Below are 27,962 nucleotides of genomic sequence, written 5' to 3'. Positions count from 1 at the left end.
TGAAACGCTGGAGCATTTTCTTGTTTGCTTCAAGAATATCAGTGCCTTTCTTCGTTCCTTTCGTAGGTACAAGCGTTAGCAGTTCTTCTGTCACAGTGAATTGTTGATCAATGCCACGGACAAAGATAGCCAGTTATGCTTTATCCTTCACATCTGTGCTCTCATCTAAAGCAAGTGAATATGACGTAAATTTGGATGACCGTTTTTTTAAAGTTCCTTCAATGTCATTGGCAAGTTCTTCGACACGTCATGCTACAGTTATCCCAGACAAATTCGGTTTTTAAACACTTCCTTATTATTTGGACACAGAATTTCCCCAACAGTGATGAGACACTCTTTCACAAACTTGCCATCCAAGAAGGCCTTTGATTTTTTTAGTAGTTTTTTTCAGTTATTACATAACTTACTTTGATGCACGCTTCGCTCTCTTCCCTATGCCTTTTAAACATACCCTGCTGGCATTTTAAATCGGTTCACTTTGTCCACACGAAGCTGCCTTTGAAGGTGATCAAAATTGGATTCATGTTTTGTCTCATAGTGTCATTTTATATTGTATTCTTTTGATACTGACTCATGACAAATTAAACACGCTGGCTTATCATTGATTGGCACAAAAAAGTATAAATTGGTCGACTTTTCATTAAAAATCTGACAAGAATCACTTGATTTACGCTTTTTATTCGTAGACGGCATAGTGATGGAAGGTGAACCCAAAAAATGATCCAAAATGGCTGTGTAATGTTTTTTATCCACTGAATATGTCTCACACTAATGAAAAAAGTTTGGCAATATAAAACCACAATAGGCTATGGCTGACAAGATGAACCTGCATGCTCTTATACACGAATATCACACTGTTCACTACTGACTGACTGTGAATGAGATCCTCTTGTATTTATATGAAAATAACGAAGTATCGAGAACCTTCTAAATGTATCTGGAAGGCACTTGAACGAACTACTGCTTCAGCCATCTACCTGCAACGTTAGTACTAGTACTTAAGTATCGCTTGGCACTGGTAGATGGCTGAAGAAGCATGCCTATTTAATATTTATTTTTATAGGATTTTATGTAAAGTATCAAATGCACAGCATTCCTTGTGAATCTGGAAAGCATCTTACAATTCTAAATACTGCAGTATAGCTTAGTGGCCTGCAGGCTTCATTGAAATAATTTTTTTATTTAATTGCGTTTTAATATTAAGTAGTTATTTTTTCAAAATGGCTGGTAGGCCATGGCAAAGAGCTCCGTGGGCCACAGGTGGCCTGCTGGCCATGCATTGAAGACCCCTGGTCTAAAGTATACTGAGCTGTAGGCACACAGGACTTTATGCACTCTAGGATGTGCAAGAGGATGAAGTTGATTTTTATGAGAATGTATAAAAGTACCTATCTGAATATGTGGTTGGAAATTGGCATGGAGATTATATTTGCCAAAAATTTTAACTACTTTGTAGGCTAGGCCTACCATTTAGCAGTGGACTATAGTGAACAAATATTTTTGGAACAAATATCCCAACAAAACACACCAAACAAGTAATTTTTTTTTTAATTAAAACAAAAAAAATTACCTGTTCTTTGTTTTTAGACTTAAAACTTGCTGCCAATAGTTTACTATGGGAAAGCCAAGTTCCCAATCATACTACCCAACAATTTCTTTTGTAGATCCAAAAAAGGGATAAGGAACCACAGTTCATTCAATCCATCATGCCAGAACAGGTATCAGTTATCATTTATAAATTTTTGTTTGCTCTTGCTTGGGTAAAGGATTAAATCAAGAGTATAGTTTATCTATTGAAGAAATTTATCTATTTCTTTATTGAAGAATGGCAATGCAAGAGCGCAAAAATTACAGAACTATAGCACTGATTTCTCATGCAAGTAAAGTCTTACTTAAGATCATTCAGAAAAGACTGAAACCATTCATGAAGAGAGCAATGCCAGATGAACAGGCAGGATTTCGAAAAGGCAGAAGAACAAGAGATTAGATCGCCAATGTGAGATGGATAATAGAAAGAGCATAAGAATATCAAAAGAATGTCTACCTTTGTTTCCTTGACTACAGTAAGGCTTTTGACTCTGTAGATCATGTGAAACTGTGAAATGTGTTAAGAACAATGGAAGTACCAGAGCATTTCATTATCATTCTGAGGAATCGTTATTATGAACAAGAAGCTACTGTCTGAACAGATCTTGGAGAAACTGAATATTTCACAATAGGTAAAGGAGTTCGACAAGGATGTATTTTATCTCCATACCTATTTAACTTGTACAGCGAATACATTTTAAGAATGGCAGGGCTGGAGGAGTCTTCATTTGGAATTAAAATTGGTGGAAGAAATATTAATAATTTGAGGTATGCAGGTGATACCCCCTTGCTAGCAGAATACAAAGAAGATCTGGAAGAACTTATTATGAAAGTTAAAGAAGAAAGTGCTAAATATGGCCTTAAACTTAACCTCAAAAAGACGAAAGCTATGGCAACACGAACTTAATGATTTTGCTGTAGATGGGGAAAAAATGGAAGTAGTTAACAATTTTGTGCTCCTAGGATCCCGAATTGATAAAGATGGATATTGTACTGAAGAAGAAGAAGATTTTTACTCAGAAAGAAAGCAACGACAAATTTAAGCAAATTTTTAAAATAAAGATATTAGCCTCGCAACAAAAATCAGAATCGTGAAAGCAATGGTATTCCCTGTGGTACTGTATGGATGTGAAAGTTGGACTGAGAAAGAGTGAAAGAAGGATGATAGTACATTTGAATTATGGATTTGGAGATGCTTACTAAGAATACCATGGACTGCAAAGCAAACCAATAAATCAGTGATAGACAAAATAAAGCCAGATTGCTCCCTCGAAGCTATGATCATCAAGCAAAAATTGTGATACTTTGGACATATTATATGAGCAAATGACAGTCTGGAGAAGATGATAATGCTTGCTAAAGTTGATGGAGGTAGGAGAAGAGAAAGACCAAGAATTAGATTGGTGGGTGGATGGAGTTAAAGAAGCAACTGGAATGCACCTGGAAATTCTGAAAGATATGGCCAGGGACAGATCTGAATGGAGAGTGTATGTTCATAGAATCACCAGGAGTCAAAAATGACTCAATGGAACATAACAGCAACAATAGTTTATCTATTATAATTTGCTTTGCAACTAAACAGGCTTGAGTGGTCAAAAACAAAAGTCTTTCTACAATCTCTCCTATAAAAATTCACACACACACACACACGCACAAAATGCTTCACAATTATTGTGTCCTTTGAATACAAAATCATTATGCATACACATTATATGCCATATAAACTTGATGTTATCCTGTAACTATTAGAATTTGATAATTAGTTGAGTACTACAACAACCCCCCCCCCCCCCGCTTCCTCAAGTAACATTGATAAAAACTAAAATACATATCTATTTATTGCTTATCGATGTGTGTCCCTTTAGAGGACCTGTCCTAGGTATCACTTTTTTTTTGGATATATGTTGATATCATTTGTACTGGGAGGGGGATCAATGCATTACATATTCTGTTAAATAAAAAAATTATAATTATAGCACCTCTATATCATTTATGCTAGAAAAGGAACAAGACACTCAGCTATAATTCCCAAATTTAACTTTAAAGAAATCAGGGGAAAAACTATGAAGAAAAATATGTAACAAATTAACAGTGCAGAAATTTACTTTTTCCCCTCATACTATTTCTTCTTCATTAAAAAAGTCCATAACCATAATGCAGTTCATAAACACTTAAGTAGTTAGCCTAGATGCAAATGATTAACAAGGGAAGAAGATTGAGCTCTTCAAAGACCTTTTCAAATGAAGATAATATCCATCTCATCTTAAACCTAAGTTCATACAAATTGCAGGGGAATGAGTCACATATTCTGTATTAAAGAATTTCTCTAAAAAAGTCATAAAATTTACTTAAGTATAAAGAGCTAATAAGCTTCATTTCGGCAATGAAAACATTACTTCAATTAAGGGGATATTAAATCCCACATAGTTTTAAAACCGAATAAGAAACTCAAAGATTGGAATCAGAGAGTTTCTTGCCGAATATAGTAAACTATAAAGTATCGGCGACACTAGCGTTAGCCAATGCAAGTGATCCTAGTACGTAGTACAATACTGGGCAACTCGTTGCAAAGGTGGAGGAAGTTCAGATCGCTATTCTTAGGTATTTTCCATAATGTAAAAACACATTTCCTAGGAAATGTATGCTGTTATTACATTATGGAGGGAGGTCACTACCCAGACCGGTTTCAGCCTTTTTTGAGGCTTCATCAGTGAGTAGCTAGACCTAATACCAAAGTGTATAGCGAAAAGAACTTATGTACTCTGTGAACGAGTTTTCCAAACAGGTGCAACCATTAAGTTACTTAAGTATAAAGAGCTAATAAGCTTCATTTCGGCAATGAAAACATTACTTAAATTAAGGGGATATTAAATCCCACTTTATACTTAAGTAACTTAATGGTTGCACCTGTTTGGAAAACTCGTTCACAGAGTACATAAGTTCTTTTCGCTATACACTTTGGTATTAGGTCTAGCTACTCACTGATGAAGCCTCAAAAAAGGCTGAAACCGGTCTGGGTAGTGACCTCCCTCCATAATGTAATAACAGCATACATTTCCTAGGAAATGGGTTTTTACATTATGGAAAATACCTAAGAATAGCGATCTGAACTTCCTCCACCTTTGCAACGAGTTGCCCGGTATTGTACTATGTACTAGGATCACTTGCATTGGCTAACGCTAGTGTCGCCGATACTTTATAGTTTAGTATATTCGGCAAGAAACTCTCTGATTCCAATCTTTGAGTTTCTTATTCGGTTTTAAAACTATGTGGGATTTAATATCCCCTTAATTTAAGTCATAAAATTTATATATATTATCAGTGTTGTTTGCAAGTTTTGCTACCCTTATAAAGCCTCATATCCAGGATCTTTGATTAAATTCCTATTCATAAGAATTAAGTTCACATCTTACACTTTTCATCTATTACATAATCTCTGAGTACAGCAAAAAGAAAGAGAAAAGTGAAACCAAATAAACATGTCTTCTGAAATTTCATAACAAAAGAGAGAATAGAATATATAAAAATAATTAATTTTCAATTAAATTACAAGAACTTAAGATGATCCAAAATGTGTTGCTGTTAAAAAGGACACTAAAAACATAAATGTATGTTTTTAGTGTCCTTTTTATGGTTACTTTTCATTGTTACTACATACTTAAATTCCAGTTCTGATTCAGCCAATCAAAGTACAAGTGAAGTCAAGTATGTAGTAACAATGAGAAATAGTTCTCAGAAATGCTGTACCATATTCATTACTCAATTCTTGATATACCATTTCCCCCCCCCTTTTTTTTTTTAATAGGACAGTGGATGACCTTGAAATATGCTGAACTTGATTTTTTTATTCCCTATAGTCTTTACAATTATGAGATCTCTAAATCTGATATTTTCCAAATCTTTCTTATACCTCTCGGCAATCAAGTTTTATATCTGTACACATATTTATATATTTTAATATCTCTCCAATTTAATAAATTAATCTCTGTTTTATTTGGTTTTTGTTTCCTTTATGCCCATATCTCTTTGACCTGAAATTTTGGGGATTGTTTTATAGCATTCAGAATGGATTTTATTGCTCCTTTTCGAATTCTGAAGAACTGACTACGATATCATTGGCACCCATTTTTTGAAAGGATTCCATCTGATACAAAAAATGTTGTTCCATTGTCTCACATAGCATAAGCGAATCATGTGATAAGTGATAGAATAAGAATACTGAAATATGTTAATAGTAAGAGAAGTTGACCCTCTTGTAAAAAATTAAATTGTTTACAAGGTACCTAAATTTCTGAACAATCCATTTGAAAAGGGGATGGGATACTCTACACTTAAATGAATTTAAGTCATGAAAAGGTATTTTTCATAACTTCATGATTTTTTCCCCTCAATAATGGCATTAGTTAATTGTCAAAAATCTCTGTGATGCAGTTGAACAATGTCCTATTGAAAAATGCTTTTCATGGATTATTATTATTATTATTTGTGACACCTCCAAGGAGTCCGAAGACTCATGAAGGATGTAACAGAAAGGAATCTTTCACAGAGTGGACAACAGTAATATGTCAGGAGAAATACACATTAAAACATACTTTGATATTAAATAATCAGACTAAAAGAAGTTAATAGCAAGTTAATATAGAATTAAGGAAAAAAGAAATGTAACTGTTAATAATTTGGATATATTTACATTAATTTTATGGTATCTCAGATAATGATAGATATATCTCTCAAAACAGAAGACTTTTTAAGTGCTGTTTTTTATACTATTTGGTTGATTGTGATTATGTTTCTTTAAAACATGTCTAACATGTGGGTTTTTTTAGAGACACCTTGACTTAAATTTTTTTTTTTTTTTTCTAAATTCCTGTCCAGTTTATAGACAAGGAGAGGTTCTATTTGGCTTCAGACACTGATCTCCTCATTGATATTTTCAAGACTGAAATTGCTTTCCTCAAGACAAGCTGGCACATGTTGGGCCGCCCTACTGTTGTTTTGACAATGCTGAATTCTGTTTTAGGTGGGTGATGATAAGGTGTCATTTGTAGAATGCTTTCATAGCAGTCTTCAGAAAATCTATTAAATTCAGAAAAATGCTGGCACTCCACTATCCCTTTCTGCCATTTCACCTTTTTTTAGAATGTTTTTTCATAACTACCTTCTTACTAATGTTTTCTCTCCTGTATATGCCACAATTGACAATTTTTTTCATTACTATTTTTTATATTCATATAAATGTTAATCTTTAATATTGTAAAAATTGTGCAGGGGAAAATCACTTGCTTTTCTCTCTCTCTCTTTCTGAAAACACAAGGTGTTTATACATGCACATTTGTGATCCATTAAAATAATTCTTTTTTATGCACTCCATTATGAGTGTTTACAGTTGTAAACTAACAAAGTATGATACCCATTTGCTATGTTTTTTATATAGTTACTTTTTTATAATAGCTATTTTTTGTATCATATACTACTTACTCTAGCTTACAGCTTGTGTAAAAGAGAAGTCATGAATTTCAACTTTTGACCAGTTTGGGGAAAGGTGTGTGTGTGTGTGTGTGGGGTGGGTGGGAAGCAAACATTTGATCCAGCTTTTCAGAGTATAACATTATGTAGATCACTTCTTCAAACAGCAGAGGATCATGTGAATAATATGAAAACATTGTTGGAGAATATTTGCTGCTTCCATATTTCCTTTATTTATTTTTAATATGATTGTTTTGAAATGATTTGGTCAAAATGAAAACTATTACATGTATGTGTGAAGGTTTTAAATTCTTGAGTTTGAAAACAAATATAATAAATTACTCAACTTATTTTATTATTATTATTAGTAGTAGTAGTAGTAGATAATTATTTTGATGTGGTCAAAAAAATTTGATTTCGTCAAAATGAAAACCATTACATACCATGTTTTAACATTTCAAATGTTAAATTTAAATCACATGATTTAAATTATATGGAATTGGCAGTTTCTAATAGATGGATTGTAATGTATTCATTACCTTTGTGAAGCTCAAATTACAGTTTTTTCTAACCTGCTCTGCTTCAGAGTTACCTATGTACATGAGATTAGTGTCTCAAATTTAGTAAACCATTTTGTACTTTTTGGTGATTAAAGTTTTATTTGTTTCAATAAGGAAATACTGTGAGTAGGCATCTTCAGTACAAGAAAGTAGGAAGCTGATCGAACAATAACTGACAATTTCAAAAGACACCACTGAAGTAGCTAACATAAGATAACTAAAAAAAGTCATTAAATTTCTTAACTTATTAAAAAAAATTATACAATTAAATAAAATAAAGTTAGGAAAGATTAGCTAATTTAAATAAAATTATTTACATTGCATGATTTTTTTTAATAAGTCAGGAAATTTAATGACATTTTTAGTTATCTTACATTAGTTACTTACGCGGTGTCTTTTGGAATTGTCAGTTATTGTTTGATTAGCTTTTTACATTCTTGTACTGAAGATGCCTAATAAAAAATAATTTCCATGAATTTATTCCTGTATTACAATTTATTTAAATAAAATTTATTATTATTATTAGTACCAGACCTTTATGGAGTCAAATGACTCATTCAAAATATCTGCATTCACCATTAATGTCAAGTCACACATTCCACTTGCCAACCATGCAAAGAACCTACTCCTTATACCCCTGCTCACACCTTCCTTATACAGCTTTCAAGAATGTCCCCTTGTTCTACTCCCTTCCCCCATTTTATGAAAAATTTCCTTCACATTAATCCAGTAACAACCCTTTACCCACTTAAATGTCTCAATCATATCCTCTCTCTTCCTCCTATTCACAAGCCTTTGCAAACTGCATTCCCTTAATCTGTGTTCATATCTACATCCCAAAGACCAGTTACCACTTTAGTCAGTCTTCTCTGGACACTTTACGGTATATATCCCCATCACTATAAAAACCAGGGGACAATATCTATGTACAATAATCCATATGCAGCTGATCAAAGCCTTAAGCAGTGGTACCAGAACCTTTTTATTTCTGCACATTAAGGTCCTTTACAGTATTGTCATTATCCAATGTGATGACTTCACAACTTGTGCAATGGACCTCCAGACTTCAGATCCTTGTCCACTACCACTCCAAGGTCTCTTGTCTCCTCAACATCCTCCAAAATATTTTCACCAAGTGTATGCTTTGCATCTCATTGTTACCTACCATCTTTCAGATCCTTACACTTTGCAACATTCAACTGACAGTCTATACTGTTGCCTGCTCATCCAATCTGTTAAAGTCTTCCTGTAAAGCCACAACATTTGCTTGATCCCTTGTCACTCTCCCTAGCTTTGCATCATCTGCAAACAGTTGTATCACCAGTTTGTTTCACCTGAGCAAGAACACTCCACACAGGGAGTTAATGTTTTTTTTTTTTTTTCATTAGGGAAAAATATGATTGTTTCTAAATGTCATATAGTTGATATTCTTGCATATTATATTTACACTACATGTAACATTTTCCCCTTCCAAGTAAATGGACTTCTGGCAGACATAATTATGTGGAAAAGTCCAAAATTTTAGCATTTCTTCAAGTATTTTCATGGATCGAGTTACTTGGTTTTAAATAGAGTTAGTAGCCTTCTCATTGTTTTCCTGCCTGAGTAAATTTCTTTTTTTGTTCCTCTCTTCCATTTAATTAACACGTTCGCTGCCATCCTCCTCGTGCATAGTTTGTTACTGCATGCCAAACACTTTCACTTCTACAAGGTCAGTACGAGTTATCTTGTAGCTGGCTTATTAGACAGAATTTTGTTTCATACTCTAACTACGAGTAATCTCGTATCACCTGTCCCCACCTCCTATGCCTTACATGCGCTGACGACTGTGTAACTTGATTCAGAGTCAGTGACGTTCATTCAGTGCAGTATGGTTAATTGTGTCTAGTCTTACAATTATTTAAAATTATCTGAATAAAAACCTTCAATTATGCCATGGCCAGTAAAAGAAAGCTTACTGATTATTATTATTATTATTGTTCCGGGAAACTCCAAGGAGTCGACAGACTCATCGAGAGAGGCCCTAACATAATATATCAAGAACAACTATTCAACATTCACACAGTATCTATCATACCTTGCCTTGAACTAATTCACGGTCGTAGCACTCACAACAGACTCTGGAAGCTTATTCCACTCATTTACCACTCTCCAAGTAAAGAACCAAGCTCTAACACCCTAGTCAACCACGCTCTTGCCCAGCTTCCATGCATGGCCCCTAGTCCTCCCACCACCAGTCATATTTTCAAAAATATCTTCTGGATCAATCTTATAAAAACCCTTCAGTAATTTGAATGTCTCAATCATATCACCCCTCCTTCGCCTATCGTCCAATTTCTGCAACCCACAAATCTTCAACCTATTCTCATAAGGTTCATTCCACAGACCTGCTATCATCTTGGTCACTCGTCTCTGGACCCTCTCCACTTCCTCCCCATCACGAAGAAACCCTGGTGCCCATAGCTGGGCACAGAAGTCCAGATGGGGTCTTATCAAGGCTCAATACAGAGGAACAACAACTTGTTCGTCTCTGCATGTTAAAGTATTTTTCAGAAGCCAAGTGATTTGGTGAGCTGTTTTAGTTACTTTTGCAATGTGCCCCCTAAACTTCAACTCCCTATCCACCAACACTCCCAAATCCCTGGCCTCATCAATCTCCTGGAGTATGGTTCCACCAATGCGTTTTATAACACAGTGCTGCTGCTATTTTTTTCATCCCAAAGTGCATAACCTTACACTTTGCCACATTAAATTGACATCCATTTTTCCTAGCCCAGTCCTCCAAAATATCCAAATCATCCTGTAAAATTTTCACATCCTGTACACTCACAATTGCTCTACCCAACTTTGCATCATCAGCAAACAAGTGAACACTTCCTCTCAGATCCTTTCCAATATCATTGATGAACAAATTGAAAAGCAGTGGTCCAAGAACAGAGCCCTGTGGCACTCCACTAGTCACAAGACGTCTTTTAGAATCCACTCCTGAATAAACCACTCTTTGATATCTCTCCTTCAACCACCCTCTTATCCATCTCACCAACCCTATATCTATTCCCATCTGCTCCAGTTTACTGATTAGGGTTCCATGTGGTATCCTATCAAAGGCCTTGGCAAGGTCCAGTAGTATCACTGTAAACCCATTACCCCTATCCAGTTCAGCCGTCACTGTGTTATAAAACGTGAGCAAGTTACTGAGGCATGATCTACCCTTCACAAAACCATGTTGTCCCCCATACAATATTCCATTTTCATCTATCCAATCCTGTATTCTTTTCTTGACTAATTTCTCTAAGACCTTGACAATGATTCCTGATATGCTAATCGGTCGGTAATTTACAACAGCAGTCTTGGAACCACCTTTATGCAGTGGAACTATTTTCCCCTCTTTCAACCCGCTCAGGACTAACCCAGACCCGAGACTCAAATTAAACAAAATGGTCAAGGGTACTGACAATTCTTTAGCTGCTTCTCGTACAACACGAGCTGGTATACCATCCAATCCCACAGATGTATTGACATTGAGGTTATGCAATAGACTACTCACCTCCACTTCATTAACCACAATTCCTGTATAATCTACTGGTTTATTCGTTTCTGCAATGTCACCACCTGGATGATATACTTTTGCAAAGTGCTCACTCAGTAACTCAACTATCTCAACTGATTCAGTTACCTCCCTACCATCGGCATTCTTTAAAATCAATCTGCCATGTACATTTTTCCTTTTACTTGCTACATATCTAAAAAACTGTTTAGGATTCTCTTTAGCCTGCATGGTCAATGTTCTTTCATAATCCTTTTTTGCTTTTCTTACCACATTCGTCACCCTTCTGGCCTGCGCTTTATACCGTTCATGTGCCTGCCAGTCACCCTTCTCCTTAAATTCCTTCCATAGTTGTTTCTTTTTTTGCAACTCAAGCTTAATGGTGTTATTCATCCATTTAACCCCTACTTGATTTATTATTCGGACTCTAGGTATACAGTCAGCCATTGCTTCATGCAAGCACTTCTTAACTACCTCCCATGCACTATCAACTTCTAGTCCTTGCAGTTGTACATGCCATGGCACTGAACCAATCAAACTCCTAAGCTTGTCATACTTTCCAGCCCGATAATTCCACATATACCTTGTCTTAATTGAATATTCTACACCTTTAGCCACCTCCCAAGTTAAGACCCTATGATCACTCTCACCGATTGGTGGCAATGTGGTCATATTTGTTACAGCCAAATCCTCAGATGTAATTACTAGGTCAAGCACTCTCTGACCCCTAGTATTTTCCATTACATGCTGTCGCAGATAGTTATCCCTTAATAACCGCATAAAATCCAGTTCCTTCCTCCCGTGTGTCCTCTCCTCACTCCAATCAATGCGACCATAGTTGAAATCTCCCATAATAATCACCCTCCTTCCACCCATTTCTTCTATTTGCTTGTGCATACTGTCACCACCATCTTTTCTATCACCTGGTCCATAGAAGCACTCAATTGTATATTTAGTTCTGCTAGCCACAATCTCACACCAAATGGCCTCAAATGTGCTCTTTTCTCTATCCTGCAATTCAACTTCTATTCTCCTTGGCTGGAGCTCATCAGCTGTCATCAACAATACTCCTCCTCCTATTTTATTCTCCCTGTCATTCCTGAACACACTATACCCATCACATTCAATCCCACTAGCTATATCATCTACAGTCAGCCATGTTTCACTAATACCTATAACCTGTGGTCTGGAAGTGCCAACCATGGCCAAAAACTCTTCCTTCTTGTTCCTAATACTCCTAGTATTAGTGTACATGAATTTAAGATCCCCATTAGCCCCAACCCTACCTTGATGCCTTATATTAACTATCCCACTCTGATTTGTTGTCCTTATTTGCTCTGGCATATTATATTCATTCTTACATTCAACTGCCTCCATAAGGACTGTATCTCTACTCTCCCCCCTTAACAAATCTAGTTTGAAATTATTAGATTATTATTCTCTGATTATTATTAGAAGCTTACGCTAATATGAGCGATGATGAATGGAATGAATTCCATAATGCAATAAACATAAAACGTGTTTTGCATTATGGGAGATACTGAGATAGGAATGTTGGTAGCTTGCTCCACCTTTGCAAGGAGTGTCCTGGTGTTGTACCACCTTACCCCAGTCCTGAAGATACTTTCAGGTGCAAACTTTGTTTGCTCACACTTGGATAAAGGATTAAACTAAATTTATTATACTCTAACCAAGTGAAAAATAAACTTTCAACATCTTTCTCTAAATCCAGAGTAATTTATTAAAAAAGGGTGGCACACCATTTGGCAACTCCTATAGGTAGAGATGACCTGCTAATGCTTCTGCCTGGTATCTCCACTCGGGCCTGGCTCCCACTAAAGAGACCTCAATAAAGGTCGAAACTAGTCTGGGTTGTGGCCCTTCCCTTAATGCATAACATTAGACATATCTGCAAGGAGATGTGTTTTGCATTATGGGAGATATTGAGATAGGAGTGTTGGTATCTTGCTCCACCTTTGCAAGGAGTGCTCTGGTGTTGTACCACCTTACCCCAGTCCTGAAGATACTTTCAGGTGCAAACTTTGTTTGCTCACACTTGGATAAAGGATTAAACTAAATTTATTATAATGAATTATTTGGTTCCGATTCCAAAGATGATTATAATCCTAAAGATGACTCAGATGATGATATATCATATATAAATATATGTATATGTTAAAAAATCTTCAAAAAATTTTTTTATTTGCATTAATAATTGCATAAACTGTGTAAGTATAGTACACCTATTATAATATACTATACTTTTGCTGAAATTATTTTCCTTCTACCAAGCCCCCAGATGTGCTCTGCACTTAATTCACAAGCCAATGGTCCAAATTAATGTGCTTATACTACTGGTTAACTCGTGCTTGGCATAGGAGGTCAGTAATCGAGTATACTCGTAGTTGGCAGCGAACGTGTCAAATTGTATGTAATGGATTGAAATGTGTAATGGTTTGCATTGTTTATATGCACTTATCTAATCTCCTTCTCTTATATACTCACCAAACACTATATTGCATATATATATATATATATTTTTTTTTTTTTTTTTAATTTTAAAAAAATCATGGGTTACTGTTTTTATTTATTGCTTCTACTGTGCATTTTTCCCTGAAGGCTATATGGAGATTAAATTCCACTATAGCATGGATCCTTGTGAATTTGTCTGTAGACAGAAATGAATATTCATCATTATCATCTGTATTAGATGACTTTGAATGGCATGAAATTAAAAGAAAAAAATCTTGTTTGGTTTCCTGAGCATGTTTTAAAGATTATCTGAACTGTGTCCCTGCCACACTGCTATTAGTTTCCTACCTTTTTTGAAGCATATATAGCCCATTATGTCAGTGACACTGATACCTTACATTCTCTGTGGTGATATCTTTATAATTATTATTACAAGATTTATTACTATGTTTTGTAATAATCATAAGCAATGAGATCTACCTATATAATAGTTGAATAATCATCATTTATCTTTGATTATATATTCACAGAATTGGTGTATTACTTATTCATTACTTATCCTCAGCAATATATTAGTTTTTGCATAACTTTTCTTCTTATTCATAATTCTAATTCCCAGTGAAATAGTTCATATATTCAGTCTTCCTGCTTCTTTATTTATTTACTTATTGAATAACAAGTACAGGAAGGGATGAAGAGGTTACTGATTACACATTAAATGAGAGAGAGAGAGAAATACACATTCTTTATAATTTATTTATTATATTAAATATAATTTATTATATTTAGCACTCATTTTATTGAATTTGCTGAAAATCTAGTTAACTCTTCACATACTTACAATTTTGCATTTTGTGAGTTTATTTTATAGTTTTTCTTAGCCAGTAATAATTTAGGTGGTAGGGATAATAGCACTCTTTTTTTTAAGATGGCCAGCTATATCTTAAATCATCATTGTAGTATGATTATATATATATCAGGCAAATATTTAGGGTGTGCGTTGCTCATCCACCCAATAGCAATATCATGCAGTGAGTGGAATCGCTTCATCATCATCACTTTTTTCTTTTTCATTGAGATTCTCAAGGACAGCTTCTATTATTAGGTCATCACTAACAGCCTTGTCAACCATAAATTCTTCAATATCTGTCAACGAAAAATCATCAAATCCTTCTCCGCCAACTGCATGTGCTAAGCTGATGATATTGGGATATTCAGTTATATGTAAAGGTACAGGGTTTTTCTTTATCACACATTCTGGCCGAGTAGCTTTCCAGCATGCATTTAAGGTTGATGGTTTCAATTCTGATAACACCAACTTAGCAAGTTTGATGCAATCCAAAATAGAAAATTTCTTCCATACATCAATAACTGTCAGTAAATTATCCTTATCTAGTTTATCCAAAATGTATTGGAATGTTCTTCTTATGTAGTAAATTTTGAAGGTAGTGATCACATCCTAGTCTAGTGGTTGTATTAGGTGGCAGAAAACAAAATTCCACATTCTGATGTTCTGAAACAGGATGGCCAAGCACATTGTCTGTAATCAATAAAATTGTAAAGTCCAGATTTTTTTCCATCAAATAGCGTTTAACTTCTGGAACAAAACATTGATGGAACCATTCATTAAAAATTTCTTTTGTAACCCAACCTTTTTTGTTTGCCTTCCAGTGCACTGGTAACTTGTTAAAATCCACACCTTTCATTAGCCGCGGTCTTAGGGATTGATTAACGAGTAATGGAATGCAGTTCCAAATTTGAGTGTAGCCACCATTTTCAATCATTTTGGACAGTTTTGAAAGAAATTCCCTAGCTGCCAGCTCATCTGCAGATGTGGCTTCTTTTATTTTTACATTATGAAGCATATAACTTTTGATAAATTTTGTAAGCCATTGCTTGCAGAAAAATCACAATCGTTGTTGGATGCTATTGGCTCCTTTTCCTGAATCTGTTTGTAAAATTGTAATGCTTTCTGTTTGATGACATTTCCATCTAAAGATATTCCTTTTTGTGAGCAATCTTCTATCCACATCACTAGGGCCTTTTCCATCTTCACTTTTATAATGTCTGTCATATACAATGACAACCTGGCACCTAATTTTGTTCCATAAAGAACAGATTTTCTAATAGCCTCTTCATTTTTCTTAATCATTCTCATGGTGGCTTCATTCAATCCAAAATATTTCCTTAAGGATGTTGAATCTTCTCCAGCTGCTAAGTGATCTAAAATTTGGATCTTAGTTTCTAAAGAAATAGCTTTTCTTTTCTTCTTCTGTCTAACTGAATTATCTGACATTGTGATTAATGGGTAATGTTACAAAAATATCTGAAAATAATCAATAATTAATTTTACTAATTTGATATTGCACATACAAAACTTCAAAATTTAATATACCCGTATAACTCTATTGCACGAACAAAACACAAGACGTGTAAACATTTCAAATTGTAAACAAGAAATGATTGTTTAGCAAACAGCTTAACTCCTTCCAAGCAGCTTTATATAGGCAGGCCTACCATAACGGACCACCTTAAGTTCAAGAATTCAGCATAGCACTCTTCTGCTTCCAGGAACCAATGGCAGGTGAATATAATGGATCATCTTTCAACTTAACTTCAACAAATCATAATTACAAAAATTGATTTTTTTTGTTGTTGCCACAGTTGTATACATTCTGTAGCATTGAGTCATCCCTGACATTTAAAGCATTGAGGGGGAAAATCCATAAACCAAGAAGTAAGACAGGGATGCCCTCTGTCCCCAACACTTTTCAGTATTTACATTAATGAAATACACCCAATTCTCCATTTACATGGTAGATTGGTTCCAGAAAAAAAACATGCAAATGAAAACTGTGTAAAAAATAATACAGTGCATATGAAAAAATAGAAGAATGGTTCCAGATGTGAAAACTGATATGAACAATAAGTTATTTTCAAGCAAAACATTTGAAAATCATTGAATAAAACTCTATTTAACTTTAATGGAATATTTTTTATTTTAAATACTTATTTTAAGTATATACATATGTATCTTTCTTAAAGAAAATAGTGTGTCAGTAATAAAACAAATTCAAAAAATACACCTGCACATATGGTTATTAGTTACATTTTTTTCACCATCACTTTTTGACAGTAGCCACATTCTTTTGTGTGAGACTGTAATTAAATCACTTCCATCACTTGAGCAGTCCTGATCATACTGCAATGGGGAAAAGTTTTCTTCAGTAAAAGGAACTAAATTAGCACTAATTTTCAATAATTCTGAAGGTTGATTTTTTTTTTTTTTTACCACGAAGTCTGTAATTAATCATTGAGATCCTCTTTTGACTAGATCTTTGTATAATTCTTCGTATTGCACCATACATGACTTCAGTATGGTGCAATACGAAGAATTGCACCATACATGACTTCAGTTCACGTTTAGACTGTTCAGTTCGTTCAGTATTTGGATCATGTGTTAGAAAATAGCCTTTGCAATTTACTAGCCATTTGAAGCCCTTCTTTAAAAAATCATGCAGTGAGTGGAATCTCTTCTTCATCATCATCATTTTTTTTCTTTTTCATTGAGATTCTCAAGGACAGCTTCTATTATTAGGTCATCACTAACAGCCTTGTCAACCATCAATACTTCAATTTATGTAGACAAAAAAATCATCAAATCCTTCTCCGTCAACTGCATGTGCTAAACTGATGATATTGGGATATTCAGTTGTATGCAAAGGTATGGGATTTTTCTTTTTCACACATTCTGGCCAAGTAGCTTTCCAGCATGCATTTAAAGTTGATGGTTTAAATTCTTGATGGTTATTGCCACAATTGTCTACATTAACTTGGCGTAAAGTAATTCCTGATATTTAAAACATTGAGGGGGGGGGGGATTCCCTAAAATTCATGTACATATGTACCATTTCAGGAAATCATAATTATAATGGAAATACCCTTTTTAACAGAACTGAATTCAACCAGAAATTTTAAAAATAAGTGCCATTTAAACCATGCTAAATCAAAATATATCATGTAAAAATAGAATTGCTTTATTGTTTTCTAAACTGTGTTATTTCGAAATTGTATTTAAGAAAAAAAAAAAAGCCATGTATAAAGAGAATTAGCTGTATACTGTAAATAACAGAGATCAAGAAGAAATTAATAAAATATTTCAATTTTTTTTTTCTTGTTTGAATAATTAATGTTCTAAGTAATGCCAATATAATCAAAATAGCCTGTTTTAACATGATTTTTTGTATGTTATATAATAGTGGAAACAATCACCAGCAGCTTACCTTTATGTTGGTGCTAGCTTTTCTTCAGCCATTTAGTAATTTGAATTATAAAAGATATTATATTTTAGATTAAGGGATGGGGAAAGTTATAATTTAAGTAATAGGTTGCTGCCTTTTTTTTGGGAGAAAAATGAGGAGTTAAGAGACAATGAAAGAAGATACAAAGTTCTTTTGCTATTTCATCCGGTTATTGAGCATTTAGTATTGTGAATAGGTGAGTGAGTCAGGAAGAAAAATTTTAAATGACATCATTTTTTCAGATATGCTTAGTTTATAGGGATCGTAACATGGCTTTATTATTTGTGTAGGAGAAAAGTTCATTTCCTAATACATGGAAGTATTTATTCATACTGCTTTATTAGATGTGTTACTTAGAAGGCAAAAAACATGATTTTTTCTTCCATACCTACATATATATATATATTTTTTATTTTTTTATTTTTTATTTTTTGTATTTGAAGGTTATATTTTTAACATTCAATAAAATTGATTTTTACTCTGTTTTTTAGGGATGTTCAGTACTTTAAGGTATTAGTTAATTTGCATTTGGATAAGTAATAATCAGTTTTTTGGCATAACTGTAATTTGTAAATATAAAATAAACCTTCCCATAATGTTATTATAAACTGTTAAAATATTTCATTGTGACTGAATTTTACAATGTTTACTAAATTTTGTTTCAATTGACAGGTAATAAGTAAAAACAAAATTTTTATTTTTCAAGAAAAAAACTTTCAAGCATTTTTGAAATAAATAACTGTAGATATGAGTTGTTATTTTCAGTTAATCCATTTTTGCTTATTTTTAATGTGTTCATAAATGGTTATTAATATTATTTCTAGATGCTTTCTGTGAATATGACATAATCAAACTATCCTTGTAATTCATACAAGTGATTTGTTAATAAATAATCCGATCAACTTTTAATATAGCAAACACATAAGGACTAGAGGTTTCTTACGGTTAAAAATTTGCTATAGTGAATATTCTTTTAGAATACCAGTGTTTTATGCATGTAGGATTTCTGTCACTTTTATAGGAAGGACTTCACTATGATGGTATTTTAATGAGAGTTAATTATATTAAAATTATTTTTCTTTACATTTAAATTTATTATGTCATATTATAATATAATATTTTCATTCTACCACTTCTGGGTTTTGATAGTTTTTATTGAAGATTCTAGTTGTCACTTTTTTAAAACACTCACACATTTTTGCATTTATTGAATCAGAAAAATCTTCATCAACTGTAATGCCCAGTGTAAGGGAAGAAATCAGAAGCTGTATACTGTATTGATGGAAATGAACTGCAGGAAAATGATGTGGGCAGGGAGTTGAAATTTAGAGGACATGTGAAGATAACCAAAACAGCGCAGCAGATTATGTGGTTGTTGAAGAACACGCTAACAAGCAGGGATAGAGAGGTTATCATTCCCCCTATATAAGGCTTTAATAAGGCCACATCTCGACTACTGTGCACAGATTTGGGCTCCCATATTCAGTAATGATGAAGTTGTGCAGAGGATTCAGAAGTAAGCAATGAAGATTGTGGCAGGCCTGTGAAATGTTCCCTATAAGAATAGATTGATGGTCTGTAGGCTTCAAAAATTATCTGATAGATGAAAAAGAGGCGATATGATAGAAGCAATTAAGTTATTAAAAGGGATTTCATAGGATTGACACTGAAGACTTTTTTCAGCATGACAAGAAGGAAGAGAAAAAGGTTAGGACTAGCTTTTTTGCTTGAAGGGTGGAATGGGTTGCCAGTGCTTCAGTGAATGAGTTTAAGGAGAAGTATGATAGGTATTGTGTGAATGGAGGCTAGTGTGTGTGAATAAATGAATCTCCCACACTGAGTCTTCTAACTCTATGAAGATACCTGTATAATAATAATAATAATAACCTCTGCTTCCCCCTGATTTTTTTTTTTATTTAATATACTCTAGTGTTATGAACCTTCTAGAATATACAAATTGAAAGATGAATCCTTAAACTGTTTTTCACCATAATGTTGAAATTTTCTAAATATTTGTCCCATCATTCCATGAATTTTTAAATGCCACCACTCTAGAATCTGACCAGACCCAACACCACTAAAATACAGTGAGTCATGTTTGAAGTCTTGACTAGCAAGGTTCTTCTTCAGAGGAAGAAACTGGCAGCTAGGTTCAGGACCTCTCTTGGAGAGGAGTAATGAAGAACCTTTAACATTAGCAATGCAGATGTTTGTTGACCTAGTCTGGGTGTGTGGCTGGATTGCTTCATGAAGTAGGAACCATAGCACTCAATATATAGGAGCCATCTGGTCACTTAGTGTAATATACAGGAGCTATAATAATTGGTACAACACTTTGCTCTTATGTAGATATGGTCAACAGAGAGAATGAATTGTAATTGCAAGTACCACATCACATCATGCTGGGGTAGAGGGGAATAAAAGCATATTTATGATTCATCATTCTTTTATATATTCTGAAATGATCATAACACTGTGATGTGATTAAGAAATTTCAGCAAAGATTTTTATCGTGAAATGAAGTCATTAATATATATATATATATATATACAGGGTGTTCGGGATAAATTTGACATATTTATAATTAATTATATTTTTCCGTAAGTTACATGTATTAACACACACTTCTCTTCATTTAAAAGTTTGGACCCTTCTTCATTCATATACAAGATGTCAGAAAGGATGGATAGCTGGAACCCACCTGAATCATGGAAGAGAATAACTTGTATCATGATGATTCGTGCCCGCCATCAAAATAAGGATATTACGACTGCTGCCCAATGCTCCCTGAATACAGTAAAAACAATCAGGCATGAACTAGAGACTTGCAATGGTGACTACGAGGATGTAGCAAGAAGAAAGATCCCTAGCAGACGATCTGATTGCGTTCGTACAGCAGAATTCCTCGCAAATCTGCAGGAACAGGTGTTGAAGAACCCTGGCATTGGAATTCGGGCTTTGTTCGTGGAGTTGCTAACTGTAGTCAAGCCCTGGATAACAAGGGTAGCCAATGGTAGGCCGTATGTATGGCAGCAGGATTCGGCCCCTTGCCACACCTCTGGGAAAAGTCAAAAATGGTTGTCTGAAAATTTCTACGACTTCACCAGTCCAAATGTTTGGCCTCCAAACTCCCCAGACCTTAACCCCATGGATTATTTTGTATGGGGCGCAGTTGAAAAAGACACCAATCGCACTTCCAGTAATACAAAAGCCCAGTTAATGGATAAAATTAAAACAGTTTTTGCGGCCCTTCCCAGGGAGACTGTAGCATCAGCTTGTTCGAGGTTCCGAAGCAGAATTGAAGCTGTGATCGATGCTAATGGTGGTTATTTTGAGTAAATCTTGTTGATAGTATTGTAATTAACTCTGCCTGTAATGTTTTTTTGTCAATTCATTAAATTTAATAGATACAAAGAAGATTTTCTTTTTCCTTACGAAACTGTCAAATTTATCCCGAACACCCTGTATATATATATATATTTTTTTTTTTTTTAAAGTGCATAAAATAATGATTATGAGATGTATGATATAATCAGAAAATTCTATGTTTGCCCAAATCTAATTTAAATTAATTTTGAATGTAAAAGAATATAGTGTATTATATCTCGTTCTTGCATTGAATCTAGTTATTGGGGATGTGGTGGGTTTTTTAGCATGTTGGACATAAATTACTTGTATTACTTTTATTTAAGTTTGTTTCTGGATACAGATTTTCAAGGTTTAAAGGTGTACATTAATTTGTATAGCATCTCCAGAAAGCTATAATTTATTATAGATTAGTTACGATGTGATCTCTGATTACAAACCAGAACTCTTCATTAAGGAATTAATTTTTTGGTTATTCTCTAGTTAGCACATATTATTACATTTTACATAACACTTTCAACTCTTCTGTAATTTTGATAGTCATAAATGGCTTTCTCTGAATTGTTAACCATCAAGAAAAGGTCATCAGCAAGTAAATGAAAAGAAAGAGAATAAAGAATTCAGGCTTTATGACCTTAAGCAGAAAATCCTTGATATGGCATAATATGTAGACAAGTGAATGAGAGAGAGTAAGTGTATGTGTAATGAACTAAATTATAGGACCATCCTACTGCTTGCATTACCTCAGAAAATTAGTGCACTGAAGAGTATTTTTATGTGTGCATGTCTGATAGGTTTTATTTGTCAGGCCTATTGATAACATTTTGATTCTAGACACTGTGCATGAAATTTTGCTTGACTAATGAAAATTAACACAATTAATGTCTTGATGTTGCTAGTCAGATTCAGAAAAGCCACTAATGGCAAAAGCATGAAAAGTAGCATGTTAGAAACTTTAATTTTGCTTGTTTATTTCATTTTAATTTGCTCCTTATGTAGAATCTCGACCGAGAAGATTTCTATCTTGTTAATGATATTGAGCTCTTGGCCAGTGTTATGCGTTCTGATATAGCTTTTCTAATGACTAATTGGCACATGCTGGGTCGCCCAACTATGACCATAATCTACCAGAAGCACCATTTGGGTAGGTTTCCTATTAAAGAATGAAATTTAGTTTTTGAATAAGTTGCATATTATTTGTAAGCTCTTGTTGTAAATGATTATAAGTGTTCTTTAAATTTTGTGATTTTCAAATATTTATTAATTTTAAAATTGTGCATGTTCAGTTTTCACTAATTTCTAATAATCTTCTTGCCCCATCTCCTTCATTATGCACTTAGATTTTTCTTAAAAATCTTGTATCTTGTTGTATTTTATCTTCATTTCCTTTTCACATATTTTACTGCAGATTTTTTATTTATTTTTTTTTAAGGGCATCCTTGGAAGCTGAGAATGAATGTTGCTAAGGAGGGGAAGGGTGGTGAGGGCTAGATTTTTCTCTCATAGGGTGATGCATGATTGGAATGGATTGCCATTGGGTGTGAATGCCAGCAGTGCGAATGAATTCAAAAATAAGTATGATAGCTGGTGCATGTAGTATGTGGCCTCCCTCGATGAGTCCCTGACTCCCTGGAGGTCTCTCTTAATAATAATAATATTAATTCAGTACAGATTTTAATATTTTAAAAATCCTAGATACTTAGGAAGATTTGATGTCGGTCAAATCTTCCTAAAAGCAGACTTGATGTCAAACTATTATTTGATGTAGGGTGTTTGTTGGTGAAAATTTATGAAAACTACTTCAAAATTTTTTTCCTTTGGATTGATGATGATGGGGAAGAGAGACTGACTGTAAGTGATCAAGAGGTGTATGGGGAGTTGAGTATGTGGGACTTGATAATATATTACCATGTATTCTGAAGGAATGTGCCAGGGAGTTGACTCCGGCCCTGACATATTTTTTTAATACGAGTCTTGCACTCGGTCAAGTTCCTAAAGAGTGGAAGGAGGACAAGATTATATCACTTCATAAAGGAGGTGATAGAACTCAAGCATCAAACTATAGGCCTATCTGTGTGTCAGGTGTTGTAGTTAGTTGTTGGAGAAGCTTGTAAGAACTAGGATCCAGAATTAGGTTGACAACAATGGTATTATCTTTGATGGACAGCATGGATTTGCTAAAGGGAGGTCATGTTTTAGCAATCTACTTATTACAATAAGGTGACTGCTTCCATGGACAGAGGAGAAGGATACACAGTAATATACTTAGATTTTGCAAAGGCTTTTGATAGATTTCTCATGATAAGTTCATAGGCAAACTGGAGTGGGTGGGGTTGGGCATTGGATTGGAGACTGTCTATCTTATAGGTATTAAGTTGTGTATGGGGGAGCGATATCCAGGAAAAGGAAAGTTACTAGTGGTGTGCCTCAGGGGTCTGTTTTAGGGCTATTGCTGTTTAACTTTTATATTAATGATATTGGTGATGATTTTGATGGAGATATTCAGTTGTTTGCAGATGATGCAAAGTTGGGACAAACCATAAAGAGTAGAGAAGATGTTGTGGCCTTACAAGAAGACTTGAATAAATTGAGTGATTGAGCATGGGAATGGGGATGTGAGTTCAATGTTGCAAAATGTAAGGTTTTAAATTTTGGGAAACAAAAATGGGATGCAGAATTTATGCTTGGTGAGGATATATTGTCAGAGGTGGAGGAAATAAGAGATCTGGGAGTGATATTGGATAAGGATCTGAAATTTAGGGGACACACAGCCAAAATTGTGAAGACAACACAAAGGCTTCTGGGAATGATGTAGAGGACACTGACTTGTAGAAGTAGGGAGATTCTTGTTCCATTGTATAAGTCTTTGATTAGGCCACACATGGACTATTGTGCCCAGATTTTGTCACCTGGTTTTCAGAGGGATGAAGGATGTTGAAGAGGGTCCACAGGCGACTGACTAAGGTGGTTTCTAACGTCTGGAATGTCGAGAATGAGGAAAGATTGAGAAAATACAACTTGCAGAGTCTGGTGGACAGGAGGAGGAGGAGATATGATGATAGAGACCTACAAGTTATTAAGGGGTTGTTATAGGATCAATGCTGGAGAGGTTCTATAGAAAATAGTGGGAGATCAGGGGAGAACCGGAGGTCATCCCTGGAAGCTGTATAAGGAGGGTGTGAGTAGGGGAGTGAGAGAAGCAGGTTTTTTTCATGCAGAGTTGTGAATGATTGGAATGCCTTGCCTGAGAGTTTGGTGTCTGCAGAGAATTTGAGTGTGTTTAAAGCATGGTATGATGAGCTGTGTGGTTGATAAAAGGACCTCCTAGATAATAATAATTATAATAATAATAATTATTATTATTATTATTATTATACCAGGTTTCCAACTGTTTTGAGCCAAATGCCTTAATGAAATCATGATGTCCCTCATTTAGCCTCTGATGCAACAATTTAGATTTAATAACATTAAAAAAAAATGCCTTAAATTACAAACCATTAGGGAAAAGATAACCAGGATGTCATCTTAATGATGACTTCTAAGGCCAGAACAGGCAGGATGATGAAAAATAAAAAAAATTAAATTATATGTTTTTAACAACTGAACTCATAATCAGTTTACTCAACAAGCATACTGACTCAGTTAGTATTTGTAGCCAATTTTCCTAAAATATTGACCAAATAACTAATATTGTTATGATTACCATATTTTCCGGTGTATAAGATGCACCCAAGAAATTTAATACAATTTTCAAATTTTTTATTATTTTTAGGAGCATTTTTGGCATATGACTTACTGAACTTATTGTCCTGTAGTGGGTACATTCTATTGATTTAGTCTTTTTAGGGATGGGTACCATTAGAGAGTGTAAAAAGTCATCTGGGCCATATTCCTTTTTCAAAAATATCAGCAATCAGTTGGTATACTTTGTCTTTTACCTGTTTACTTGCTTCCTTAATTAGTTCGATTTGTATTCCATCTATGCCTGGTGCCTTAGTTGTTGCAGTAGTTGTGAATGCATTGCTGAATTCATCACGAGTAATTTGCATTGTATTATTTATGAGTTTGTCTTTCCTTTCTGGCAGTTGCAAGAGGGAGTGGTTTTGTTTCTTTATGCAGTTCCTGTGCATATTCTTGCCATTTTTTCTTTATCTCAGGATCTGTTATTGGGTTTCCCTCTTTGTCATTTAGCACAAAAGTGGTTATACTTCTGTGTTTGTGTAACATTCTTTGTCTTCCTGTAAGTTAGATCACTTCTTTTGCTTGTATTGTTAATTCCACCAGTTTTCTTTAACTTCTATGCATTCGCTGTCTATTTCATTTTTGAGCTCTTTTTATATATCATTTGGCCTTTTGCTGTGTTAATATTTTTCCATTTTCATCTTTCTTCCATTTTATTTAGTATTTCAGAAGTGATCCATGGCATTTTTTTGGTTCTTGAGGTTTTATTCCTTCTGCTGCTCCATTTATTATTGTTTTGATGTCTTTTCAGAGTTTCAGTATCTGTAGTTCCCAGTTCTTTTTCTTGTTTAAACTCGTTTATGTGTTTGTTGGTGCAATCTCTGAATCTGTCTTTCATTTCTTTTTCTTTTAAAATTTCTACATTCCATTTCTTTCTAACTTTAGTTTTTTATTTATTTATTTATTTTATTTTAGTTGACTTTTCATCATTACTAGGTTGTGGTCAGATACTTTATCTGCTCCTGGGAAAGCCATAGCTTTCTTAACTTGGTTCTGTATCACTGTTTTACAATGATGTAGTCAATTTGAAATGTTTTTTGCTCCCTTGGACTCTTCCAGGTGTGTCTTCTATTCTTGGGAGCTTCAAACTAGGTGTTAGCGATCATAAAGTTTTCTTGTTTACAGAAGTCTGTTAGTCTTTGTCCTCTTTCGTTTCTTGTTCCAAGGCCAAACTTTCCACTGATGTCAGGTGGTATGCAGTCACTTAAATGGAATGGGAGAAGAAACATTAGCAGAAAAATTTGCCAGTATGGCTAGTTAAAAGACTCACTGAAAGATCAAGACTCTAGGTGTATTTTTTATACAGTAAGAAGTACCTTAGAAGATCAAAGTATAAAATATGACCATGTTGGAGTCCTGACAGATAACTGATTACTTTGGAGGAAATTGATGGGAAGTTGATAAGGATGTAAATTTGTCATGATCTACTATCATAACATCCTTTACATTCCCGGAGGACACATATCAGTAATTTGATGATGCCATGAAAATTAGATTTTAAACTACACAATACCTGTTATTAAGCTGTCTGTCTCATGGGAGACAGATTTAGACAGATTTTCTGACTTTTTTGCTAATTCAGTATTATTTGCTTCTGTATTAACTTTCTTATTTTGATATTTGACAAAAAAAAAAAAAAAAAAGTAATTGTGATGTTTTCTAAATGAAAAAGTGCTAGTGTTTGGTAGCAATGAAAGGAAAAGAAAAGCCATAGATTTGGAACAAAAGTAATCCATTGCAAAACAATATCATACCTCAGACTTCTGTAGCAGCTTTACCCCTTCATCTATTGTCACCCTAATAAAAGGACATTGAGCATATTTTATTATAGATACTGCTAAGAGTATTGCACCATTAAAGGCAACAATATTAACCCAGCAAAGAAAAGTACCAGTTAGCAAAATGGAGAAAGTGTTTTTCTGGGGTGAAGGAGCAGATTCAAAACTGATTCCTAGTCTGCTGATGATCTAGGTAAAGACACAGTCTTTTCGAGGATCTAATAATAAAAGGTGGGGAATAAATATATTAAAATTCAAAAATTAAAACTTTTGATCAAGCGGCCAATGCCAACAAAAGGTGCCATTGAAATGTTTAAGAAGGATTTGGATAAAATTTACTTTTTATATATTATTAGAAAAAAAAAACTTTTATCATTATTTTGCTTCATAACAAAATTTTATTCTGTAACTGAAATACTGTACTGATTTGAATCCCACTTTACATGTTAGAGAGTACGTTCCATCTCATTTTGTATTTTTGACTTACTAACTTGAATCATCACCAGGTGTTCAGAACACATCCCATTTGTAAGTCAGGAAGTATTTGTATTTAGGATAGGTGTAGCAAGTTTTTTTTTTTTTCCACTGATTTATGTAGTACTTTATGATGACTAGGAAATTATGCTCTTGTTGGAAGATTTTCCACTTGTTTATACTATAAATTAAAGATACCAGGAAATTATATATTTGGTTTTATCCAAGTGTAAGCAAAGAAGGTTGCACCTGAACTATATTCAGACTGGGGCAACTTATATAAAGAAGCTAATGACTTCACATCATTTGCCTTGGTATCCCATAATGCAAAGCACATCACCTTGCAGACATGTATAATGCTATGCATTATACATTCTTCACACTTTTTAATTTGCATTCAAATTTTTTAAAAAACAGTTAAATGTGTAAAATAAATATCTCTGAATATTAAATGGAATATTTTATGCTTTTTTTATTCCACATTTAGTTACCTCTATTTGTCTTAATTTCCATTTGTAATACCTCAGTAATACTGAAACTAAATATCTCATAATGCTGTAATAATGCATAATGGATATGAAGGAACAACTTTTAGTTACATCAACTCCTCTCATTACATCTGGTGCTAATTTGAAGGTTCTTCATGGGCAGACTTTTATTGCTTGCTTAA

General features: G+C 34.1%; 1 protein-coding gene across 4 annotated transcripts in view; it reads left to right on the top strand.

The window, feature by feature from the left end:
• LOC150106691 (putative phosphorylase b kinase regulatory subunit alpha) overlaps positions 1-27,962 on the top strand; it is a 745,167-nt gene that overhangs the window by 413,062 nt on the left and 304,143 nt on the right. For 3 of the 4 annotated variants that reach the window (XM_090393281.1, XM_090393284.1, XM_090393282.1), the window contains exon 17: positions 22,299-22,443. In XM_090393281.1, the coding sequence (XP_090249407.1) occupies positions 22,299-22,443 (145 nt within the window). Of the gene's footprint in view, positions 1-6,462; positions 6,608-22,298; positions 22,444-27,962 lie in introns of all 4 variants that reach the window. The other variant, XM_090393285.1, reaches the window with a different exon arrangement.

This window comes from Typopeltis vanoorti, chromosome 5 (genome assembly GCF_054136105.1).
Source record: "Typopeltis vanoorti isolate ZY-2024b chromosome 5, IOZ_Tvanoo_1.0, whole genome shotgun sequence".
Classification (NCBI taxonomy): domain Eukaryota; kingdom Metazoa; phylum Arthropoda; class Arachnida; order Uropygi; family Thelyphonidae; genus Typopeltis; species Typopeltis vanoorti.
This window is presented reverse-complemented; position numbering and strand designations above follow the sequence as displayed.